At 44.8% G+C, this 25,642-nt stretch overlaps 2 protein-coding genes across 2 annotated transcripts; both read left to right on the forward strand.

Annotated features, from left to right (window-relative positions):
* Nucleotides 1-1,179: 1,179 nt before the first annotated feature.
* BJ212DRAFT_1301259 (uncharacterized protein) lies at nucleotides 1,180-4,020 on the forward strand (the record flags this gene model as incomplete). The annotated part of the gene is made up of 13 exons (XM_041333103.1): nucleotides 1,180-1,426; nucleotides 1,592-1,733; nucleotides 1,887-2,122; nucleotides 2,174-2,279; nucleotides 2,632-2,702; nucleotides 2,915-2,968; nucleotides 3,020-3,160; nucleotides 3,184-3,212; nucleotides 3,270-3,384; nucleotides 3,440-3,491; nucleotides 3,556-3,653; nucleotides 3,732-3,798; nucleotides 3,879-4,020. 13 exons carry the CDS (start codon nucleotides 1,180-1,182, stop codon nucleotides 4,018-4,020), a joined length of 1,500 nt encoding a protein of 499 aa, XP_041190784.1.
* Nucleotides 4,021-24,406: 20,386 nt separating this feature from the next.
* BJ212DRAFT_1368160 (uncharacterized protein) lies at nucleotides 24,407-25,518 on the forward strand (the record flags this gene model as incomplete). The annotated part of the gene is made up of 5 exons (XM_041336173.1): nucleotides 24,407-24,693; nucleotides 24,746-24,818; nucleotides 24,872-24,912; nucleotides 24,974-25,096; nucleotides 25,154-25,518. The coding sequence occupies 5 exons, from the start codon at nucleotides 24,407-24,409 to the stop codon at nucleotides 25,344-25,346; spliced, it is 717 nt and encodes a 238-aa protein (XP_041190785.1). The 3' UTR covers nucleotides 25,347-25,518.
* Nucleotides 25,519-25,642: the final 124 nt, after the last annotated feature.

A 25,642-nucleotide genomic window follows, 5' to 3' on the forward strand; every position in this document is an offset into this window, starting at 1 on the left:
GTCTTGAAGCTGGCGATGTAGGATGTGATGTCACCCGTTTGTTTCAACGTTCTTAGTTTGTTCATGGCGGGTACCGACGGCGTCGGCAGGTACGAATGCTTCTTTGAACTTTGTTTCAAAGTTCGCGAAGGTCCCGTAGGTCTTGGCGGCGGTGTTGTCGACTTCGGTGTAGAAGGTGAGTGCCCAGCCCATAGCACTGTCTTCTGTCATATATGCAAGGGCGGTAATGACTTTCTTTTCATCGGTGTTGTAAATCGTAGCGTTGAGCGCAAAATACGCTTTTAACGCATACAACCATCGTAGTGCCTGATGAGGGCTCCCGTCGTAGGTGGACGGGGCTCCGGCTTTCAATTCTGGGATATTGACGGTGGTAGACATCCTGAGCGGATGTTTTCTTGGTCAGGGGAACGTTTCTCGTTCTCTCGCTGAGTTCTTTCTTGTTTCTGTTATAACCTCTTTGATGAGAGGGTCGAATGGGACTTTAATCTTTTGTTACGGTAAACCGTAGGTCGACTAGGATGGGCTCGACAATAGACACTCGATAAGAGTGACGTCTAAAGCCGGATCGTTAACCTCACAAATGTAAGGGTCTTCTAAGACAAGTTGGAGAGAGTGTCTCCGACTTGAATATCGATATCAGACGCTTAAAGATTGGGGGTCTTTAAGCGAGGGATGTTCTGGGTAAAACCTAGTAGATTAAAGTGAGTACTATCTAAGTACAAGACCTGCTTATATAGGTAAGGCCTACTTTAGGGTAGGTAGGTATACGTCATCAAGACGAGTCAGAGATAAGAGAAATGACGTCATCAAGACGAGTCAGAGATAAGAGAAATGACGTCATCAGGACGAGTCAGAGATAAGAGAAATGACGTCATCAAGACGAGTCAGAGATAAGAGAATTGGTAAGCTAACGATGGCGTGGAGCGGTCGTGCTGTAATACATGTGACGAGACAAGTCTAATGATGGCACGATGTCGTGCGGTCATGACGTAATACACGGAAGAGTTAAGAAAATGATATAGGGGCAACCGTAACCGTAACAGGCATCCTATAAACTGTACTCTACAGTCACAACTACCATCACATCAACATTTCAAGCCTCTCCCTGACTCTGAATCTATAGAAATTGGGGATCACATAGAAGTCCTTGTGGGACAACACATAGGGAAACAGGGCATCATGACCATTCCTCCTCATGGAGGAACCGATCTGTGGTTCCAGGATGAGTCTCTCCAAAACTTCATTGCAGGTGCTACAAAGTACTATTTAGGACCACCAATTATTCAAGTTCCTGTGGCAACTATTTGGCAGATGCACCTACCCCAGACAATCAAATTCACAAGGGAAAAAGGTTATGACATCAAGCCTGGAGATGTCATAGAGGTTGCTCACAGCCCAGAGTATCAGATGAAAGGAATTGTGCAAGGTGTTGACTTTCCAAAGGCACACCTTACACTATTGTCTGAGAGTGATCACTCTATCATAAGTGAAATTTGACTTGACTCAGTCATATCTGAGTTGTAATAGGTTGACGTTCCAATTGGATTTGTAATGAAAATACTCAATGTGTCATTGGATTCTTTTAACAAAGTCATTGGCCAAGAGGTGTTCATGGTTAGAGGTGACCAGAAGGGTTTCCAAGCCATGTTGTATGGCATTGGGAGTGGGAATTGTACCATTGCTATCAATGGGCAGGCACGCACCACACTCAAATGCCAAGATGTTGTGACCAGGTGAGCAGCGCACACATTGTTGTGGTCATCTGGTAATTGCTCACAGTTGTTAAAATATGGGATGAGGTTAAACAGTGTGATGTTAAAAGAATCAGACTTGATATCATTTTGTGACATGTGCAAAAGGTCTTACTTGATGTCACAACCATGAAGATGCATCACACCCCCTCATGTCTCAGTTCCCTCCAACTCATCCAGTTCTGTTGGCACAGATTCCAACCCATCATCATCCCAGTGGACTGCCTGGAATGTCAGCCAGGATATAAATGTTGCAAACAATCCTCTGTCAGCAGCTGATCTCAGCTCATTAAAATCTGACCCATGGACTGTTGATGCACAGGACATTCAGGATAGCATCAATGCCAGAGTGGAGAAACTCAAAGACAATGGTGAGTACCCCACAAATGTATCACAACAACTTTTTACTCATTTTACTGTAGGGCCTCTACCTTGGTTCATGAGCAAAGAGTTCTCTTCACACTTTCTTACATATCATGCAATGTTCACAGTCTCACCAAGCTTCAGCCATGCCAAGTTCTACAAATGGTTTGTATCAACAGCCTGTCCTGAACCCTTCTGTGGTGCTAACAGACCCACACCTGAGGATCGCATTGCAGTCTTTTGTACATCTAGTTGTGCAGGTGCTGCGCTTGAACACTACCATATCCCTGCCTGGTATCTGAGCCCAGCTCCTCCACACAAAAAACAACAACAATGCCTCATTCTAGATAGTGATTCTCATGGTCAGATACTAACTATTTCAAACTGTAGTGTTGCAAAAAAAACTGCTCAGTTTGTGACTAAGCATTCCACTACCATTACCTTATGTTTTTATCAGATATGTCTTGTGCAATGTGCATGACACATTATGTAATAAACCATGCATACTATACATCAGTCTAGAATTCTGGACACCATTAGTTTGGGTGGACACCAATGGCTTGCAGGTCATATTTGTGGAGAATACAAGTGACATGTCCATATACTCAATGCAAATACTTGCTCTCACACTACACATTCCTCACTCAATAGTTATTTGTACCCTTTGCTACATAGTTTGCGAGCTTGGTTTTGATTCCTTAGGTCCTTAGTTTGTAGTTGAGCCATCAAGATACTTAGATGTCTGAGCTTATGTGAGCATAGATAGTGAAATAAAATACTCTCCATCCAACATGACCAAGGTAAAACACCCGCTAACATCAAAGTTGTGGACTTCCAATTACAGCTTGTGGTCTGTAAGTTCTATCTATTTGCATGTTGCGGGTAAATGCAACATGTCTTGTCAGATGGGTTACCTATCTACTGCAGACTCCAATTCAATGATGAGGATTCTGGGTGCTCACTCACAATAGAAGATGTTATTATTATTGTGAAGCAACTTACACCACTTGAAGTGAAGGAGCAACTGTTGAAGCAAATCAGACACAGTATTACTGATAAAAGCTGGCAGGTGCAATGGCCCCAACATATTTCAATGAGGTGTGTCCCCAATGCTGGATTTTATGTCTCTGAGTGACAAGTCACATCAGCATTTAGCTCGCAGAAGCTATCAGCACAGAACTGGTCAGGGAGGAGTTAATAGGGCAATGTGTGCAGCTTCTGAAAGATAATGAGGCAGAAGCATGCACAGCAGCTGCAGACCAGATCCTAGGTATGGTAATCAATGTCACCACATAATACTGCTTGATTTCACCCTTGAATTTCAGGATTTTCAAAACTGCTTGAGAAGAAAGTCATCCTTGCACACCATCATGCCTTGTGTGCATGACCTCTCACATGACATGTCTGAGCACGTGTGAGCCACTCTTGCAAACCATGTCAGTGGCCTTGCACTGCTCTTGGGTAGAGATGCTACTATTGAGCATCTCTTATCCCTGTCCCTTCATCTATTAAAGGTCAAATTTTGGCTCAATGTCATCAGTAAGCTTGAGACTGTAAATAGTGGTAAGGTCCCTCCCTGTTTTCATGTGATTGACTCTCTGAAATTGCTATTATTAGTCATTGATATCAAACTCCTATCTGATAGTCTTCCCATCATCATTGAGCTTGCAAAGAATAAGCCATGGTGTGTCAGGCAGGCTATCACAAATATATCCCTCTTCTCACAACACAATTCGATAAGCCTTTCTTTGATGAATAGCTCAGGAACCTGTGCATGTCCTGGTTGGGTGACACAGTCTTCAGTATATGTGAATTTGCACCCATGAACCTCAAGAAACTGACAGAAGTCTTCAATGTTGATTGGGCAAAGGTTCAGATTGTCCCCAAGGTCATGGATATGGAGTAACATCCAAATTACCTCTACAGGATGACCACCATGGAAGTGATCACAGTACATGCTCATCTTTACTAGGCTGCAGCGATTTGAGTGGATCTTCAAATTGTAGACTATCACACCTTCCCTAAATCCTGCAATGGGTCAAGCTGAGATTATCAGGCTGCTCTTGCAACTTACTGAAAACCCCATCCTGAACATCTGTTTCAATGTCACCAAGTCTCTAGAAAATCTTGCAACTACATATAGAAATACTATGGAGGGTCGTGAATTTGTCTGCCAAAGCATTGTTCTGGCACTAGAGCAACAAAAAACATATTCTGATGCAGACATGATGTGCTAGTGAATGTGTTAGGCAAGTGTTGAAAGCATGAGAAAATCATGTGCATTGACCTATGTAACACAGGTTGATTAGGTGAAGGTCTTTGCAGTCTGCACATACCTCTCCCCTTTGAGTCTTTTTCTTGCACTCACTGGCATGAACATTCCAAGAGAATATATAGTATTGTAGCTTCTTTTGTGCTTGATGAATTATGAGCTGCATACAAAACACTGCCTATTATGCTCCCCATACTAATGCATAGCACATCTAATTACATGAAGACTTTTTTCATTGATTGTTGTTAGTCTACCACACACAACGTGCACTGAGTCTTCCTTAAACTATGTAGATAATGTGTTTGATACCACATGATCAGGCTCCCAGCAAGAAAATGTTTTGTACATATGGGTCCAAGGTTGCAATACAAGTTCTTGCATCTCCATCTTGCTTTTTTAATGTTATGAGACACAGGAGCCACTGTTGCCAGATTTGATAGACAAGCTGATAAAGAGGTGTGTTTCACCTTAGAGTTTTTGAGAATGAAACATGATCAGTGTCACAGCCACTTCATAAATGTTAGGTTATACTACCTTCAACAACTGTTTTTGTTTGATCTCAAAGTACATGTGGATAAAGGTTGGATGCATGTGTTATTATCATTTTGGATTGCAGGACTTATGGGATATTGCACAGAGGCTGCAGATTATATCAAACTCAGGAATGACCTGCATAAGTCAATCTCACTTGTGAAAGGGGGCAAAGCCCAGCCAGGACAAGGCACCTTTGGACATATCATCAGTGGCTATGATGCAGGGTACTATGGGTGAGTCATGTGATCGTTGTATTCTGATGGGACACTGACTGAAACTGACACCTTGGGTGAATGTGATAACCAGGTACACTACACATACTCTCTCATGTTTGCCACAGACATGTATGAGACAGTTTTCAAGCAGGATTCATTGAACCCTACTTTGTGAAAGCTTTACAGGGATAAGATTCACCTAGTGGGAGGTAGTCAGGATGAAAGGGACTTGCTTTAGGTGCATTGCTATCTTCACAATCCAATCTGAGGACAGTAGCTCACATGATGGAACAGGATTTCCTGGGTCAATCACCAAACTCAGATGCATTCTTAGAGGAAAATTTTGGGATAGTTGCCAATGCAAGCCTCTAAAGAATGAGTCAAAGCAGTGAGGTCCTTGTTATGAACTTGGATAGAGCGTCATTCCAATAAAGGAATCAGGATCGGGGTCGATCAAGGACTGAGCTTTATCAAGTCAATGCCTCCCTCAGGAGTGATCACTTAGACTCCCGCAGGATCTAAGGTTCAAATGGGACAAAGGCTAGCCTCCTTCCCAAGGAGCTAGAGTTCGAGTATCAAGGAGAACTGAGTAGATTCAAGTTAGAGAAAATACAAGTGGTAACTAGGGTTTATATACGTAAGGGAATCATGCACAGACCAGGCTGGGCAAAGGGTAATGACTACTAAGAAAGGAAGGTTCATGGGAAAACAAGGTATGAGTCAAAGATAAGGGAGACCATGAGGAAACAGTGCAGTGAAAAGGAAGTGTTAGAAGTACAGCCATATAGGAGTCCACAGTGATGATGAGAAAAAGAGTGGGGCACTGTAACATTACCCCCCTGTCAACGTCTAAAGTCACCAACTTTAGTCACTGAGATTCTGATAGTTGTTGGGATCAAAGTCAGCGTCCTTTGCAAACTGCTTCTCATGCTCCTCTTGTTCAAGATCTTTTTGGTCTTTGTAGATCTTAAGCTGGTGATGGAAGGCCCACAAGCCAGGTTTGGCATTAATGATATGACGTCCTCGAAGGGTAGGACAGTAAGTGGTAAGGTGCTTGGGAGCATGGTGGTGGCATTCTCGGCAGAAGTAGCGAGGACAATGGATTTGACGATGTCCTTCCTGCTGGCAGTATTGGCAGAAGTAGCGAGGACAATGGATTTGACGATGTCCTTCCTGCTGGCAGTATTGGCAGATGATGTCATAATAATCTATGCCATTCCTATCACATCAAAAAGTTTCTTCAGATGGGGCGTGAAAGTCAGAGGAAGAGGCAGGTTTATCTTCATCAACAATGATGGGTGGAGCAGGGGATGGTGTCATGGGACGAGAGAGGCCTATTCCAAAGGCAACAGTGTTTCTTTTCTTACCATGAGTGCAGTGTGGGTTTCCTGCAGAGTGGACTGCAAGCTGAGAGGGGGCGGGAACAGGAGTGTCATCATCAGAAGATTCTGATGGAGATCTGGGAACTTCTTGGGTGGTGAAACAAGGGGGTTCAGTGGAAACAGAGCATTCTAGTTTGACCATATCTGGGGTGAGAGCTTGCTCAAACCCTTTTTCTATAAGTCTGTCTGCAGCAAGTGCTTTAATCTTGGTCATGTGATAAATGATGGAACACTTGGTGGTTTCTTCAGTGGGGGCTGTGATGGTATGGGCATAGCTAGATGCCAGGTCTGCACTGCAATGGATGGTCATCAAAGAGAGGGAATCGATGTCTTCAGAAAAGAAGTGATCTAATGGTAAAACACAGGGAAGAGAAGAAAGGGTCAATTCAACAAGAGCTCACTTGTGGTGAAGTTCGAGCTGAGAGCAGTGAAGTTCAAGAGAAGAGTTTGAGGATCGCAAAGAAGACATATTTCTGGGATCAGGTTTCTAGGTAAGGAGTCAAGAGAGTCGAAGGCAATCTTTATAGGTTTTGAGGATTTCCTGGGCATTGTCTAGTTCCTTTTCAGGGAGCCAGGAGTTATCTGAAGAAGGGTAACCCTTCCATGATACGAGGAAGCATCAGTTTTCCTTTTATGTTTCCCTTATGGGCAAGAACAGCTTCTATTTCATATTCTTCTTGTCCATTGATGATGTCAGGAGGGGGTTCAGTGTGGTTCGGGCCGTGGACTTCTGTTTCCTGATAGGAGGATAACTCAGAAGCAGTGAAAGACAGGGTGTGATTTCCAGGAAGTAGGGAGTTGGATCTTGAATGTGATAGGGGAGAGAATGGCTTCTACTGTGAAAGGGCCATAGCGTTTAGGGGCAAGCTTCTTTGAGGGTAGCCCGGTGATAAGGTTCTTTGCTGATAACCAAACTTTCTCACTGATCTTCCAGGGTTCAAACTTCTTTCCAAAGGTCCAATCAGACATGCATTGCATGGCAAGATTGTGACAAGAGATGGCTTCTTCTCAGATCTTCTGAAGATATTTGACTTGATCTTCTGCTGCAGGGACAGCAGAGTTTGGGAGAATATAGGGGATTCCTCAGGGTTCATAACCCATCATGAGGTGGAAAGGGGAGACATTGTGGGCATCATGCTTTCGGTGATTGTGGACAAATTCAGCCATGGGTAGATGTTTTACCCAATCAAGAGGAGTGGAGTGACAGTAAATGTGGAGGTAGGTTTCGAGTTCCTGATTTAGACATTCAGTCTGTCCATCAGTTTGCGGGTGGTAGGCGGTGGAAAGTGCGACTTCATAGTCAAGGAGTCTTCCAAGTTCTTTGGCAAATTTAGAGGCGAATTGGGGTCCTCTGTCAGAAATGATCTTGTCATAAAGTCTGAATCTGAGAAAGACTTTCTTGAAAAAGAGTTGGGCGACTCCTTCTGATGTAATAGTTTTCTTGCATGGTGAGAGAATTACCCCCTTCATAAGGCCATGGTCTACCATGACCATAACCAAATCAAAACCACCTGATTCAGGCAAGTCAGTGATTAGATCAACAGAGATTTGTGAGAAGGGGTGAAGCGCAGAGGAAGGTATAGGGTTCAAGGGTGGATTGGAAGGATGAGTGTCGGATTTCATTTGCTGACATAGGGTGCAACCTTCGACATATTTGCAGATAAATGTGCCCATTCTGGGCCACCAATAGTCTCGTTTGACTAATTCTTCAGTCTTAAAGTGTCCTGGGTGTCCAGTGGTGGGATGATCATGGTGAAGGTGGAGAATGCAGTGTCGGAGATGAATGGGGATGTAAGCACAGTTTTTATAAAACAAAGTGCCATCACCAAACCTCCAATCAGAGAGGGCAGATTTCATAGGGGGTGCGTTTAACCCATCAAGGGCTTGTTGCACAGCAAGGATGACTGGATCAGAGAGGGGATCCGTGGATTTCAGGGCATTGGCGAGGTCATTGTCAATAAGACAGGAAAACATGGTGTCTGGAAGTAGTGTGACATCAGAGTTATCCGAGGGATCAGAAGAGTGGTCAGGACAGTGTGAAAGAGCATCAGGAGCAGCAAGTTTGCTTCCTGGGACATGGTGAAGTTCAAGATCAAATTCATTCAGAGTTAACTGCCAATGTGCTTGTCGGCAAGTGAGGTTCTGTGCAGAGCGGAAATAGAGGAGATTCTTGTGATCAGTGAAAATGACAACAGGATGAGGATTTCCTTCAAGGTAGTGTCACCATGCTTTCAAAGCATGGATGATAGCGAGGAGTTCACGATCATAGATCTGATAGTTTCATTCAGTGGGGTTAAAGGATTGAGAGAGATAGCCACATGGGTGGTATGCGCCATTCTCATCAGTCTGAAGGAGAACTGCTCCAGTGGCAACCAGTGAAGCATCAGTTGTGAGGGCGAATTGTCGAGAGGGATCGGGGTTACAGAGGACAGGTTCTGATAAGAAACATTGCTTCAGTTTCTCAAAGGAGTCAGTGCATGATTGTGACCAAGTGAAGACAGCATCTTTCTTCATTAAATCTATCAAGGGTCATGCAAGGTCAGAGTAGTGAGAAATGAAGTGGTGATAGAAGTTGCAAAATCCAAGGAATGAGCGGACTTCTTTTACTGAAGTCGGAGTTGTCCATTGGTTGATACCAGATAATTTGGCCGGGTCCATTGCAACTTGTCCAGGGTGAATTATCATGCCAAGGTAGTCAACTTCTTGAGCGTCAAAGGTGCATTTTTCGGGTTTCAGAAAAAGGGTTTCTTTATGGATGATGTCAAGGATGCGATGTGTTTGTTTCTGGTGTTCTTCTAGGGTTTTCGAGAAAATGAGGATGTCGTCCATATAAATGATCATCCATCCTTCAGCAATTTCTTTCTGGAAGGTCTGGTTCATGTAGGCTTGGAACGTTGCAGGGGAGTTGCATAAGCCAAAGAACATGACTTTTGGTTTGAAGAGTCCAAAGGAGGTAGTGAACGCTGCTTTCCAGTGATCGTCAGGGTGGATCAAGATATTATTGTATCCAGATCGGATGTCCATTTTGGTGAAATACTTGGTGTCCCTTAGTTTGGCAATGAGAGGGGGAATCAGAGGAAGGGGATAAGCATTCTTTATCGTCCATTCATTGATGTAATGATAGTCTTGACAGGGTCGTAGAGATCCATCTTTCTTTCCTACAAAGAAGAATCCACTGGCTTGTGGAGATTTCGAAGGTTGGATAAAATCTTTAGTGATGTGTTCATCAAGAAAAGCTTTTACAGCGTTGGTTTCTTTTGGAGATAAAGGGTAAGTTTTCGTGGATTTCGGAATATATCCGGGTTTGGTTTCGATTCTGTGATCAACACCTGGTCAAGATGGGGGAAGTTTGTTTAAGCCATCTTTGGCAAAAACATCAGCAAAGTCATGGAGATAATCAGGGACCAGTTCTTCAAAAGTTTTCTTTTTCTTTTCTTGGGCATCTTTGAGAGTGAATTCTTGAGCTTTATTGCTAGTTTTCAAGTATTCCTCGTCTTCCTCAGTCTTACATGCGTAGATCCAAGAGTTTCTTAAAGGAGATAGAGCCGCAGCTCGTCAGATCTCAGAGGCAGAAGTGCCATCACAAGTAAGAGGTGTGTTGAAGGAGAGGTTTTCGAAAAGGGTAACAGAAGAGCCGTCTTTGGCATATTCAATTAATACTTCATCATCATTGATGGGGTAGATGACAGGGTCATCAACCTTTCGAAGGAAAGTTGGTTCAGTGGGAATGTCATCCCAAACATCGTCCTTGGTGTTGTATTGGGGTAATGGATCTTCATCAGGATCTGGCCAAAGAGGTGGAATTCTTCTTCTTTCTTCTTTTCTTTTCGGCATTCAAGAGTTCTTTTCCCATTTACAGGAAGTGGAGTACAGGCAGGCTTAAATTGCTCTGGATCTTCTTCTTCTTTGATTGTGACTTTTCTGCAGGGTGCAGGGGAGAAGCCCCATTTCTTCTTGAATACTTCTTCAAGTCGAAGTGATCTAGGAGTAGAAGGAAGTCGAAGGGTATCTTTAGCCCAGTCAATATCAGGGTTCATGGCAGAAAGCCAAGGCTTCCCAAGGAGGATCATATCATTGTCACTCATATTCATGACATTGAATTTTCCAATCATGAGTCAATCATTGATCTTGATTGCAAGATGACAATAGTGGGTGATGGGGTCCTTGGAAATCTTTCCATCAGCAGTTCAGATAGGGAAGGGAGTTTCAAAACGATGTGTCTTGATTCTATGTTTTCTTACAAACATCCAATGGATGAATGTGGCAGCTGCGCCACAGTCGACAACAGCGGTGGTTTGCAATGATTTATCAGGGTGTACGGAGGAAAAGACAGTCGCTGGGACCCTTAATTCTTTAGTTTTTCCTACATTGTGTGCGATATGTACATCGATACAAGGAGTGGCTAACATTGTGGTAGGCTCCTGGTTCAAAAATCCATTCTTCAGGCATTGAGATCTTCAATCTTGCTGGTGTCTTCTTCTTTAGGCGCTGTACACCTTACCATTTGCTTTCCTTTATAGTTATTCTTCCTGGCATCTCCATTTCGGGGGTGGAATTCTTGATTGTTAGATCTGTGACCAACCTTTCCACAAGAGAAGCATTTTCCTTGCTTCATATACTCTCTTTTATCATTCTCAGAGAGGCGATCAACGTCCATGGCATTAGGATCATTGTTTCTAGGGGTGAAGCGTGGGGTGGATTGGCGATCGTTGAATTGTGTGTTTCTATTGTTGTTCTGGGGTCTATGGGCAAGGAGAAGCTGATAGGAGTTCTCGATGGATATCACCTTCTTGACTATTCTGTCAAGGGTGTCAGGGATCTCTCCAGAATTGCAGAGTTTCGTGATAAGTGGCTGTTTAAGGCCTCAGAGGAAGTAATCTTTCTGAGCATTGAAGCTATAGATCTCAGCTCTGTTACAGAGCTGTTGGAATGTGGCTATGTACTCGCTTAAGTCGTTGCCTTGTTTAAGGGCATGGAGCTTATGAAGCGCAGTACCAGCTGAGTCAATTGGGTTAAAGGTTTCTTCAAACTGGGAGACAAATTCGTCCCAAGTTCCATATCCATTCTTTTCTCCATGAGTGGATGTGGGGTCAAGTTACTGGGCATGTTCAATGAAGTCTTCCATCCATGCTGCAGCTGTGCCTTCTTTCATAAAAGAAAGAGCAAAGGTGATCTTTCTGGTGTCAGTATCATAGATTTAATCATTTGTGTCTAGATAGAGTGTGACAAGACAAAGGAACCTTGAGGTTCCATCTTGGTTTCCATCAAAGTCAGGTGGGGTGCAGATCTTTCTTTTGATTGGTTTAGGCATGTCGTCATCAGTATCTGAGTCTGTGTCTGTGTCTGGTTCAGGGTTTGGGAATCTAGGTGGTGCTACTGGTTCAACGGGCAGAGTGTCAGGGATTTCTTCATCTCTGTCTTCTATGGGTGCTGGTACACTTGTTTCAAAATGAGAAACGATAGTGTGTGTTACGGTTACGGTTGCCCCTATATCATTTTCTTAACTCTTCCGTGTATTACGTCATGACCGCACGACATCGTGCCATCATTAGACTTGTCTCGTCACATGTATTACAGCACGACCGCTCCACGCCATCGTTAGCTTACCAATTCTCTTATCTCTGACTCGTCTTGATGACGTCATTTCTCTTATCTCTGACTCGTCTTGATGACGTCATTTCTCTTATCTCTGACTCGTCTTGATGACGTCATTTCTCTTATCTCTGACTCGTCTTGATGACGTATACCTACCTACCCTAAAGTAGGCCTTACCTATATAAGCAGGTCTTGTACTTAGATAGTCCTCACTTTAATCTACTAGGTTTTACCCAGAACATCCCTCGCTTAAAGACCCCCAATCTTTAAGCGTCTGATATCGATATTCAAGTCGGAGACACTCTCTCCAACTTGTCTTAGAAGACCCTTACATTTGTGAGGTTAACGACCCGGCTTTAGACGTCACTCTTATCGAGTGTCTATTGTCGAGCCCATCCTAGTCGACCTACGGTTTACCGTAACAAAAGATTAAAGTCCCATTCGACCCTCTCATCAAAGAGGTTATAACAGAAACAAGAAAGAACTCAGCGAGAGAACGAGAAACGTTCCCCTGACCAAGAAAACATCCGCTCAGGATGTCTACCACCGTCAATATCCCAGAATTGAAAGCCGGAGCCCCGTCCACCTACGACGGGAGCCCTCATCAGGCACTACGTTGGTTGTATGCGTTAAAAGCGTATTTTGCGCTCAACGCTACGATTTACAACACCGATGACAAGAAGGTCATTACCGCCCTTGCATATATGACAGAAGACAGTGCTATGGGCTGGGCACTCACCTTCTACACCGAAGTCGACAACACCGTCGCCAAGACCTACGGGACCTTCGCGAACTTTGAAACAAAGTTCAAAGAAGCATTCGTACCTGCCGACGCCGTCGGTACCGCCATGAACAAACTAAGAACGTTGAAACAGACGGGTGACATCACATCCTACATCGCCAGCTTCAAGACTCTTGCCGCTCAAGCAGAAGTCAAGCAGGACGCCGTCCTTATCACGTTCCTCAATGACGGATTGAAAAAGGGGATCGTTAACTCCGTCTACCAGATGGAAACCATCCCAACAGACTTCGACAAATATGTCGCCGCAGTCGTCAGACTTGACAGTAACTACCAGAGGGGTGTCGCATTCAGATCCAATCATCGAATAACCACCAAACCCTCTGGACAGCGATATGTGCCCAGACCCTCCGTTGACCGACACGATCCAAACGCTATGGAGGTAGACCGGCTCACTGAAGTCGAGAGAACCGACCATATGAAGAAAGGGCTTTGCTTCACGTGTCACCAAAAGGGGCACATGACTAAGGCTTGCCCGAAGAAGAAGAAGATTCCTATCCGGAGAGAAGAAATTAGCGATAGCGAAGAAGAAGAAGATACGACGGTCCGCCGCCTTGAAGAGGATTTTTGATATGGAAGGCGGGATCGACGTCCGTATCTTCCAATGTACCCATAAGACTTGTACAGAGCACAGGAATTAGAAAGGAACTTCGCGTCCCCATTTCCCTCATCTCCAAAACACGTCTGAAAACCGTCGAAACAACAGCAGTTGTTGACTCCGGCGCCGCCGGGACCTTTATTTCAGAAGAGTTCGTAAAAACTCACAACATCCGAACACACAGGTTATCGAAACCGTTTCGGGTCACGACCGCAGATGGAAGTTATGCGAAGGGGGGCGCTATCACTCGATATTGCGTCCTCATTGTCAAAATAGACAACCGATCGATGATCGGAAAGTTTAACATCACGCGTTTAGGACGACGTGATCAAATTTTACTTGGGATCCCTTGGTTACGCGCCATGGACCCAATAATCCGATGGAAAGCGGAAACGCTAGAACTCTCTCAGACGGAGAAGAGTGATCAGATCGAGAAAGAAGTTGATCAAGAGCGAAAGAAAAACGGACTGCCTTCCCTCTTTCGTAAAACGAATGAGGCGAAAGAAGAACCCATCCCGAACGTGGTGCTGCCGAAAGGAAAACCCCAGAAGGAGGCGGTCGAACAACAGTCGACACACGCCACGATAGAAGAAGTCGACGACGAAGAAGCAACCCCGTCAGTATTGCCCAGTTTAGATCCAATACCAGACGACGACGACGATTCTTTCGACACAAAGGAGGATGTATGGACAGCAGACTACGCGCCGCCTATGCGAGAGGTCTCCACCTACCATCTAGAAGATGATGAATTTTTAGTCGAATACCCTGTCGACGCTTCGGAGCTCCGGGTAATCACCAATGTTTCGCTTGACACCCCTTTAACAAAAGACGGCACTAGCATCGCTGAACAACGACCCAGCATCATCCCCTTGACACCACCTAACGAATACACGAAAACAAGTAACAAAGCCCAGCAGTTTGCATTAGCTGCCGGGCTCGAGCAGAAGAAGAAGTCATTTAAGGAACTCGTCCCCTCTTATCTTCATGACTTTGCCGATATCTTCGCGAAAGATGGCCTGAACCAATTGCCGCCAGAACGACCTGGTATAGATCATCGAATAGAAACCAAACCAGGTTTCATTCCCAAAACGTCTAAAGTGTACCCGTTATCTGAAAAGGAGAGGACGGCGGTTAAAGCATTCATCGACGAGAACGTTCAGAAAGGGTTTATTTCCGAATCGAAATCGCCGCAAGCTAGCGGTTTCTTTTTCGTAGGAAAGAAGAGCGGAGACCTCCGTCCTTGTCAGGACTATCGGTATATCAACGAATGGACCGTCAAGAACGCCTATCCACTCCCACTCCCACTCTCCCTGGTCGCTCGGTTACATGGTGCCAAGTACTTTACAAAGATGGACATCCGGTCCGGATATAATAATATCCGCATTCATCCAGAGGACCGATGGAAAGCTGCCTTCACTACAGAATACGGGCTTTTCGAGCCTAACGTCATGTTCTTCGGTCTCTGTAATTCCCCGGCCACCTTCCAAGCATATATGAATAGGACGTTTCAGCAGGAAATCAACGAAGGATGGCTTGTTATATATATGGACGACATCCTTATATTCTCTAACGACCTCACCTCTCATCATGAACGTACTCGGCATATCCTTGAACGAATTCGACAAGAGAAACTTTTCCTTAAACCGGAAAAATGTACATTCGACGCGGAAGAAGTGGAGTACCTCGGAATGATCATCCGCCCTGGATGTGTCGCAATGGACAATGCTAAAACAAACGGTATTCGGGACTGGCCTGCCCCTACCTCGGTCAAGGAAGTCCGGTCTTTCTTGGGTTTTTGTAATTTCTACCGAAACTTCATTTCTCACTACTCCGACATCGCCAGACCGCTAATTGACCTTACCAAAAAGGACGTTAAATTCTTATGGACCGATCAATGCGGATCCGCGTTCTCTGAATTGAAGGAATGCTTTCTGAAGCAACCAGTGCTTCGCAATCCCGATCCCGTCAAGCAGTTCGCAGTTGCCACTGATGCGTCCTTAGTCGCCACTGGAGCAGTACTACTCCAGACCGATGATAATGGTGTCTACCATCCATGCGGATATTTATCACAAACTTTGAACCCCGCAGAACGGAACTACCAGATCTTTGATCGCGAACTCCTCGCCGTTATTCGTGCATTGACCGAATGGCGTCATTACTTGGAAGGACACCCTCACCCCATCATCGTATTCACCGATCATAAGAACCTCCTCTACTTTAGAACAGCACAGAAGTTAACCCGCCGACAAGCACGGTGGCAGCTAATCCTGTCTTGTTATGACATTGAACTGCACCACGTAGCCGGAACTAAATTGGTCGCCCCTGATGCCCTGTCTCGCCGTCCTGACCATGGCTCAGATTCCGCTAATGATAACACCGATGAAACTCTCCTCCCCGATTCTATGTTTGTCCGACTTCTTGACGTCGAACTCATGACCACCCTCGTAAATCCCGATCCCTCCGATCCCGATCCCATCTTTACCGCCGCATCCGATGCACTGGACGGCTTGTCCCTCCCTCCTATGAAATCCGCCCTTGCTGATTGGAAAATCACCGACGATATCCTCTATTATAAAGATCGCGCCTACGTCCGGCCTGCCGGTCGGCATCTTATCCTAGAACGATGTCATGATCATCCCTCCGCCGGCCATCCTGGCCGTTTCAAGACTGAGGAATTGGTTAAACGTGATTTTTGGTGGCCCGCTATGGGTACCTATATTCACAAATACGTCGAGGGTTGCGCCCTCTGTCAGCAGATGAAAGCCGATACCCATCCAACGAGCCCTCCCCTTGTTCCTATCCCCTCCGCTGCCGTCGCGCCTTTCACTCAGGTCTCCGTCGACCTGATCACCGACCTCCCTCCCTGTTCTGGTTTTGATTCGGTCATGGTCGTGGTCGACCATGGGCTTACGAAGGGGGTAATTCTCATCCCATGTACTAAAACCATCACTTCCGAAGGGGTCGCCAGCAAATTTTTCAAATACGTCTACCGCCGATTCGGCCTACACGAGAAGGTCATTTCTGATCGCGGCCCACAATTCATATCCAAATTCTCTAAAGCTCTCGCCAAACTACTGAAATACGATATAGCGGCGTCAACCGCTTACCACCCTCAGACCGACGGACAAACAGAACGGCTCAATCAGGAGCTAGAAACTTATCTTAGGATCTATTGTCGAAACAACCCGGAAAACTGGGTGGAGCAGCTCCCTATGGCGGAATTCGTCCACAATCACCGCAAACATGACTCTCGCAACGCATCCCCATTCTTTCTAATGATGGGATACGAACCACGAGCCCTTCCGCATGTCCTCCCCAGCTCCACGGTCCCAGCCGCAGAAGAGAGACTCCGCACGCTCCAGAAGTCGAGAGAAGAAGCACTCTCTTGTCACAACCTCGCAATGCAACGTATGGCAGAAAGAACTCGCGGACAGAAATACCATCCCTGGAAAGTTGGAGATAAGGTTTGGTTATCTGGGAAGAACCTAATCACACAGTTACCATCGCGAAAACTCGCCCCAAAACGATACGGTCCATTCCCAATCACCGCCGTCCTATCCCCCATTACATTCACACTCCAGCTACCACCCCAGTGGAAGGTTCACCCCACGTTCCATGCTTCTGAACTATCGTCCTATCACGAGACAGAGATTCACGGACCGAATTTTCCTGATCCACCCCCTGATGTCATCGATAACGAAGAAGAGTACGAGGTTGATGCGATCCTATCGCACAAAGGGACGGGTAAACGAAGACGCTATCTCTTATCGTGGAAAGGATACTCATCAGCCAGTAACGAGTGGGTTCCAGAAGGAAATCTCGATAATGCCTCCGAAGTCCTCAACGCCTATAAAAAGGCCCATGGATTATAGATTTCCCTCAGAATGTCCTCTATTGAACGACTCCGCCTCTGTATCCTCCGCATCCAAGAAATCACTGCTGCTATGAACCTCGCCGCCGAAAGAGAAGCGCACCCCGTAACACTCCAAGAATATCAAAACGCCACCGCCGCCGACTTCGCACGACACGCATACTCCCCCGTACCCTCACCGGTTTCTGACACCACCCTTACCCTCACCGACGACTCAACGCTTACCGATTATTTTTCGGTCATTGACCAAGTCGAAACTAGCGCTCTATTTGAGTCAGCTATCACTTCCCAGCAGTACGCCATTGAGATTGACCGCCTCCTTGGGGAAAGAGGAGCAATCTCTAGTGGCCTCATAATCAGAATCATCAGAGACGCCAGTCTCATTGAACGCACTGCCGCCCTCATCGATGATGAACGTCATCAAACTATTTTTCGTCATCTTCATATACGTATTCGCAACACCGCCATCCGTCTCCTCCCAGAAGACACCAGGGACGCTATCAGAGAGGCCATCCACATCGTCACCGAGCGAATCGCTCTTAACCCCATCGCGAGACCACCATCACCCCACGTCGCTATCCCTGTACCACAACCAATCCCCGCCGAAGTCACGGCTCCCGCTGCCACTACCATGGACAGCCCGGATGATAATATCCCTCCTATTGCCGTACTTGACGTACCGACTTCTCCTTCTCCTGACCCAGTCGTACGCACCAAACGACGATTCCCGTTAAAACGCAGATCCTCTCGTCTCGCCGCCAAGCGCGCTGCATCCGTCTCCCCTATTAAACCACCGATCAAAAGATCACGGTCACCGTCCCCCCCAGAGCAATCCTCGTCTGTCACCGTGGTGAAAACGTCACCGATCGACAACGTCGTATGTCGTAACTGCCACATCGCTGGCCACCGTCACAAGAACTGCCCCGCGTACTACTGCAGGGTTTGTCGAGAATACGCACCCGGCCACCTGTCAGTCTTTTGCAAAGACTTGAAAGGAGAAGCGGTCATTCCATTAGTATGGACTGACGTCGGGTTCTACGATGCGCTCGCTCGTTGGGAGATCGAGCAAGACGGTATCGCTCACGCCGAAGAAATGGCGCAATCCCTCTCTATCACGGAAGAGCAGGACGACCTCCTCCACTCCAACTACGACGCCGACCCTATTTACTGGGCCAACCAAGATATGTGAAGTCGGTGACTTCATCGCTAAACGAGGGGTAATGTTACGGTTACGGTTGCCCCTATATCATTTTCTTAACTCTTCCGTGTATTACGTCATGACCGCACGACATCGTGCCATCATTAGACTTGTCTCGTCACATGTATTACAGCACGACCGCTCCACGCCATCGTTAGCTTACCAATTCTCTTATCTCTGACTCGTCTTGATGACGTCATTTCTCTTATCTCTGACTCGTCTTGATGACGTCATTTCTCTTATCTCTGACTCGTCTTGATGACGTCATTTCTCTTATCTCTGACTCGTCTTGATGACGTATACCTACCTACCCTAAAGTAGGCCTTACCTATATAAGCAGGTCTTGTACTTAGATAGTCCTCACTTTAATCTACTAGGTTTTACCCAGAACATCCCTCGCTTAAAGACCCCCAATCTTTAAGCGTCTGATATCGATATTCAAGTCGGAGACACTCTCTCCAACTTGTCTTAGAAGACCCTTACATTTGTGAGGTTAACGACCCGGCTTTAGACGTCACTCTTATCGAGTGTCTATTGTCGAGCCCATCCTAGTCGACCTACGGTTTACCGTAACAGTGTGGTGTGAAATGGAAGAGGGGCCTGGGACAGCAAGAGTAGGGAGAACAGGAGTGTGGGGAGTGTCAAAGGATCCTTGCGATGAAGAGGCTCATCTAGGAGAGTTGGGCGGATAGGGACTGTATGGGATCCCGGATTGTTCAGAGAAAGCCTTCTTGCTTTTCTTAGAAGGTGCCACTTTGGCAATCAATCAGTTTCATGGGTTCAAAAGGGTAAAGCCCTACAGATAGAGGGGTTCAAAGGAAACTTGAATCTTTTGTTACGAACTCAGATAGAGCGTCGTTCCAATAAAGGAATCAGGATCAGGGTCGATCAAGGACTGAGCTTTATTGAGTCAACACCTCCCTCAGGAGTGATCACTTAGACTCCCGCAGGATCTAAGGTTCAAATGGGACAAAGGCTAGCCTCCTTCCCAAGGAGCTAGAGTTCGAGTATCAAGGAGAACTGAGTAGATTCAAGTTAGAGAAAATACAAGTGGTAACTAGGGTTTATATACGTAAGGGAATCATGCACAGACCAGGCTGGGCAAAGGGTAATGACTACTAAGAAAGGAAGGTTCATGGGAAAACAAGGTATGAGTCAAAGATAAGGGAGACCATGAGGAAACAGTGCAGTGAAAAGGAAGTGTTAGAAGTACAGCCATATAGGAGTCCGCAGTGATGATGAGAAAAAGAGTGGGGCACTGTAACAGTCCTTGCAATGTCTACAATAAGTCTGATGATCAGAGGTGAGCAAGCTAGTCTATATAGACTTAGTGATACATCAAATACCTTGTAATTGCTATAAACATCAGATACTGTCACTCACTGAGTTGCTTTGGAGTCTCTATTATTTATGTACAAGGACTCACCTTCAAGGTATGATTGTTGATATTGAATCTGTCATGGCACCAGAAATTCTTTTCATCAATCTGATACCTGCTAGGCTGCTTCCATTTTGAAGACTGACAATGCTGTGAAATGAAGCAGAGGTTGTCATAGTAATGAGCAAAGAGCTGCAAAAAGGAGACAGAGCATGCACATGCAACAACACAGCATGATGTGGTAGACACCATCATGATCACCAGGATCTTGTGCTTAAGTTATGTATTATTTATTCAATAAATCTAATGCCCTTCAGAGCATCTCTATACAAGTGCATGTATATATGTTTTCTCTTTAAAAATAATCATGTAAAAAGAATTGAGGGAATATTGGAGCTCACTGTCTAACAAGGCATGACATGTTGTTGACAACTATGTACATACAAGGGTCGTAAGACAAGACAAAGAGAGTGTCTCTGTCTTGAATATCGGTCTCAATGACTTAAGATTGGAGGTCTTAAGCGAAGGAATGTTCAGGTGAAAACCTAGTAGATTAAAGTGAAGAACTACTAAGTACATTATCAACTATATATAAGATGTAAGTGACTTTAGGGCAGGTACACGTACATCAGTAATGAGTCATAGATAAGAGATGAGTCATCTAACAATGGCTGCGGTGATCGCAATGTTGTTAAGGTCGTACTCAAAGGGTAACTGGATCTGAAGGGCTTCAGCCTCAGCTCATGCACTGTGCCCCTTACCCAAGTATTGCCCCTTATTTCAGGAAGGCAAGACTAGCGCGTCCAGAAGGTCGGACAAGTAGTGTAGCAGATCCAGATGACTTCCGGATGAGGGATAAGTATCGTATGGCTAATCTGGACGAGTCCAGACTAGAAACTAATGGTAGTGGACTGTCAGGGACAGAGGCAGATACAGATAGACTATAGGAATCAATCCTAAGTCTCGGAGGGTGATGAGAGTAGAGGTACTCAAGTCCGGAGGACAGGAATGAGCAGAACTAAGATGATATTCAAACTGAGGTACTACAGAAAGTTACAGGAGGTTATATACCATAGGTATCTAACAGAATGATCAATCAGCAGAGTCCGAGGCTATGTATGAAGCATGTGGATAGTCTATTGGTAAGTAGAAACGGATCACAAATCATGAAACAGAAATGAAACATAGGTAGCAGATAAGGGAGCAGGACGGATATACAGATAACCAAAATACCGGAGTTAGGGGGTTACTGAAAAGAGACAAGCACTGGTTGTGGATTCAGATGAGTTGTGGACCAGACCAGACGAGTGGACAGATTGAATGACGAGATGTTGGAGGGGGATAAGATGTGGATAGCATCAGAGATAAGATGTGGATCTGAGATAAGGGTCAGATCTGAGATCCAGATATGCGGATATGACAAATGTAATACAAATATAGAAAGCAGGTCTAATGATGGCATGGCATTGTGTGGTCATGATGTAATACAAGTATAATGAGGAAAATGAATAGGGGCATGTGTCACTGTAACACTTCTGCATTCTTGTGACACTTTTTTGATGCTCTCTTAGTTGCACCTTTCCTCTTTGATGTGGGGTTGTTGTAATGGTATTTCACTTCTTGTATGCAGACTTGATCCACATTGTCTGTGCTGGCCCTGCCATAGTTTTTTTATTACTTTGAGTACCAATTACCATGTGCTTAGTGTCCCCACTGTTGACAGGTTATTTATATATCATTCCACAATATGTACTCTTGTGATGATCTTGGAGTGGGGTTCTTGCATGCCAGTGTGTAAATGTTGAGCCTGCTGTATCTGTCAACACCTGTGCATCACTTTCCCACTGTCAAAAGAATGTGACCAATCTACAAGTTATGATGAATATCACAGCTCCCCTTTATCATTCACCATGCACACACATCAATTCCAGTCTATCTGCACTCTCCACTATTGATTCTTCTCTTGCAAATTTAGTCTGAAGTAATCCATGCTTGTTAAGCTTGGTTGATGTTGCCCATATTGGTGATAGCCAGATGGGTAAATGCAAGCAAAATATCAATTAATATTGTAGTTTTGCAGCTTCTGTGCAATCCAGATAAGATATATCCTACTATTTAAAAGATGTTATGAGTCTACTAGAAGTATGATAATCTGCAGCCACTCAATTACAACACATGGACAGCCCAGTTATCACACTGTTATCTGTTTCCAAGGTACACATCAAGGTGATATTTGTCTGGCATGGTCATATCAAGTGTTAGATATGTGTGACATCATGATAATGATATCTAAGGCTAAAACACAACAGCATCAGGGTGATATTTTTCTGACATGGTCATATCATATGTTAGATATATGTGACACCATGATAATGATGTCTAAGGCTAAAACATAACAGCATCACACTATTGTCTGCTTCCAAGACACGCATCAGGGTGATATTTTTCTGACATGGTCATATTGTATGTCAGATATGTGTGACATCATGACAATGATATCTAAGGCTAAAACACAACAGCATCAGGGTGATATTTTTCTGGCATGGTTATATCATATGTTAGATATGTGTGACATCATGATAATGGTATCTAAGGCTAAAACACAACAGCATCAGGGTGATATTTTTCTGGCATGGTCATATCATATGTTAGATATGTGTGACACCATGATAATGATATCCAAGGCTAAAACACAACAGCATCACACTGTTATCTGCTTCCAAGACATGCATCAGGGTGATATTTTTCTGGCATGGTCATATCATAGGTTAGATATGTATGATACCATGATAATAATATCTAAGGCTAAAACATGACATGTAATAATGTTTTTTGATTACCAATTATATCTGGTCATATCAACTTCAGGTTGATTTCCTGATGACTTGGAGCAACACCCTCAGCCAGAATCTATGAGCACATCACAGATTCCAGAGCTGAGATTTTCCAAAACAATGGAATTGGACTGCTAGACAAATGGGTAGATGACCACCTTTTCATCAGGATCAAATGAGAATTTCTACATCAATATAACAAATGGAGAAAAGATTGGAACCTGTCCTTTATAAGAGAAGGAATGCACCAAACAGGCAGATGCATTTGGTTTGGAGAACTGTGTCAAGAAACAGGAAAGTTAGAAGAGTCAAATGAAGACTGCTCAAAACCACTGAAAGACTTATTGGGCAACTTGCCAAGATCAGAGCATGACAAGCTCTTCACCTTCAACTTGCAAGACATATATGATCTTTCAGAAAATTTAGGCACTATATGGGAACTGCTAAAGGATCAACCATTCACTCCTTCCATGGTTCACACAGGTTTCTTATGGGATGTTCAACTCAAAACAGTATCATTGAGGTAGTAGCATCCATCTACTTTCTCAATCACAGGAATTCAATGCATTTTATCCCTTAAAATTTTCCCAATCACTAGCAGGACCATCTTGTCCTGAGAGAATCCAGTATGGTCAACCTCCCCCCTCTGTACCCTATTTTGTACCAGATCCTGGAGTTGTGTCACATTGTCAACCCTCACCCTCTGTGACAATGGCCCCCAATATCTCACAGCCAGTTACAATAACCACAGCCTCAATCTACTAACATATTAGCTCAATTGGACTTCATGATAACCCCAGCACTCTATTAGTAGATATCACATGCATTTATGATTGTAGTGTTGCAATAACAGGTGCACGAACGATGGGAGAGGGAGCTAGAACACAAAGGTATGCTATGGTTTTGGTCAGCTAATGCTGACACACACATTTTTAGGTACTCACATCTCAGTTTCAACTAGAACTGAGTTGTGTGCATCTGATGGGTGCTTGGTTTTATAGTAGGTAAGTAAGGAATGCAAAGGAGAAGTTTTCTGACATATGTATATTGCAGGGTGCAAGCCAATGTCATTTAGGCGCAGCCTATTGGCCCATCTGGCTCATGCACTCAGACCTCTCTCTCCCACTCATACCTATCATGTCACATCCTTCAGCTTCCTCAATCTCTCTCTCTTCAGATCATTCAGACTTCAACATGTAGTTATACTCACTTTCTAGATGTATGCTCTCATGGATTTGGTTGTCAGCTCAGACCTGGAATTTGAATTTTTGACAAACTTTGCACATGCATGTGACAACCACAAGCCCAGAGCAGCGAGCCTATATCATTTTGAACAGCTTATTGAATCTAGCACTAGTTTGTTTAACTTATCTATTTTTTTCAAAATTTGACATACTTAGTCTAGGTTAGCATCGGAAGGGTTTCCTGATGTGCGGATCAACTTTGGATCAACATGATAGCTTGAAACTCGAGCACAACTGGTTGCTGCAAGTGCAACTGAGTACTGAGGTTGGTGATGTTATGTAGTGTTTGGCAGTATGCCGAAGCACCGCGTGTGTTAGCGAGCTCAGGTTTAAATTGTGTTCGCGTCTGAGATAGCTTGGCCACTGCACACCATGTCGACAGCTCTCATTCTAGGCGCAACAGGCGCGACAGGCAGACATCTCCTTCGCGAGCTTCTTTCAAACGATCAATGGTCTAAAGTTGGCGAATATGGCAGACGAGTAACACCAGAAGCCGATCTCCCTCAGAATAGGGGCAAACTAGAGCAGAAAACAGTCAACTTTGAGAACCTGGAAGCGGCAGGGCTGAAGGATGGACGGTGGGATGTCGTGTTCGTCACCCTCGGAACGACTCGCGCGAATGCAGGGAGCACAGAGATGTTCGAGAAGATTGACAGAGAGTGAGCTGAGTTTGTTTGTCATACTCGATTCCATCTCATGTATCGTACGCAGGTATGTGGTGAACGCCTGCGAGGCTGCGAAAACAGATGACCCGGAACACAAACAGCGCGTCGTATATCTTTCGGTGGGTTTAACACAAAACATGTGATGCACGCGATGTGAATTGATGCGAAATAGTCTTCTGGTGCTGACCCGTCCTCTCACTTCCTATATGCGAGGTTCGCAAACATCACCACAACACGCTCTTCCTTCATCCCTATCTGACTTTCTTTCCTTCAGATCAAAAGGTCTCACAGAACTAGGCATAGCACGCCTTGGATATGCGGACACCATCGTCTTCCGCCCAGGTTTCCTCAAAGGAGCACAACGTGCTGATAAAAGACTCGCAGAGACCATATATGGGTGCGCTTTTCCTCCCCTCAAATTCTATTTCAATGTTGATTTGGCTAATTAATCAAGCTACGTGACTGGCGCCGCGTCGCATTTTACGTCCAACGCGGAGATTCACGTTTCCGTTCTCGCCAAAGCCATCATGAAAACAGGCATTCTGGGTTCATCCGGCCTAACACCCGCTGTGGGTGCCACTAAAGCAGGACAGGAAGATGCGTGGTTTACTTTAATAGGGAACAAAGGCGCGCTCGTTCTTGGGTAGGAGTGATTTATAGTTGCGACAATGCAGAGATCCTTCTGGTTTCAGTGTTATGAATGTTCTGTTGGATTGGATGATTATTTAGGCACATGTACCGTGCAAACAGTAACAGACAACAAGAAAAGATTATAAGCCGGTAGTGTGTTATACAGCAAGTATAATTATGCATGCGAATATCTAGGTCAATGATATCAGTAGATGAGTGAAGGAACATATGTGCATAAAAATGGAATGTGAATGATATCTAATTGAATAGATTCAGTTGGTTGGTCCATTCGATGAAAGCATACATGCCTAGA

This window comes from Suillus subaureus (assembly GCF_016647635.1).
Source record: "Suillus subaureus strain MN1 chromosome Unknown BJ212scaffold_25, whole genome shotgun sequence".
NCBI lineage: Eukaryota > Fungi > Basidiomycota > Agaricomycetes > Boletales > Suillaceae > Suillus > Suillus subaureus.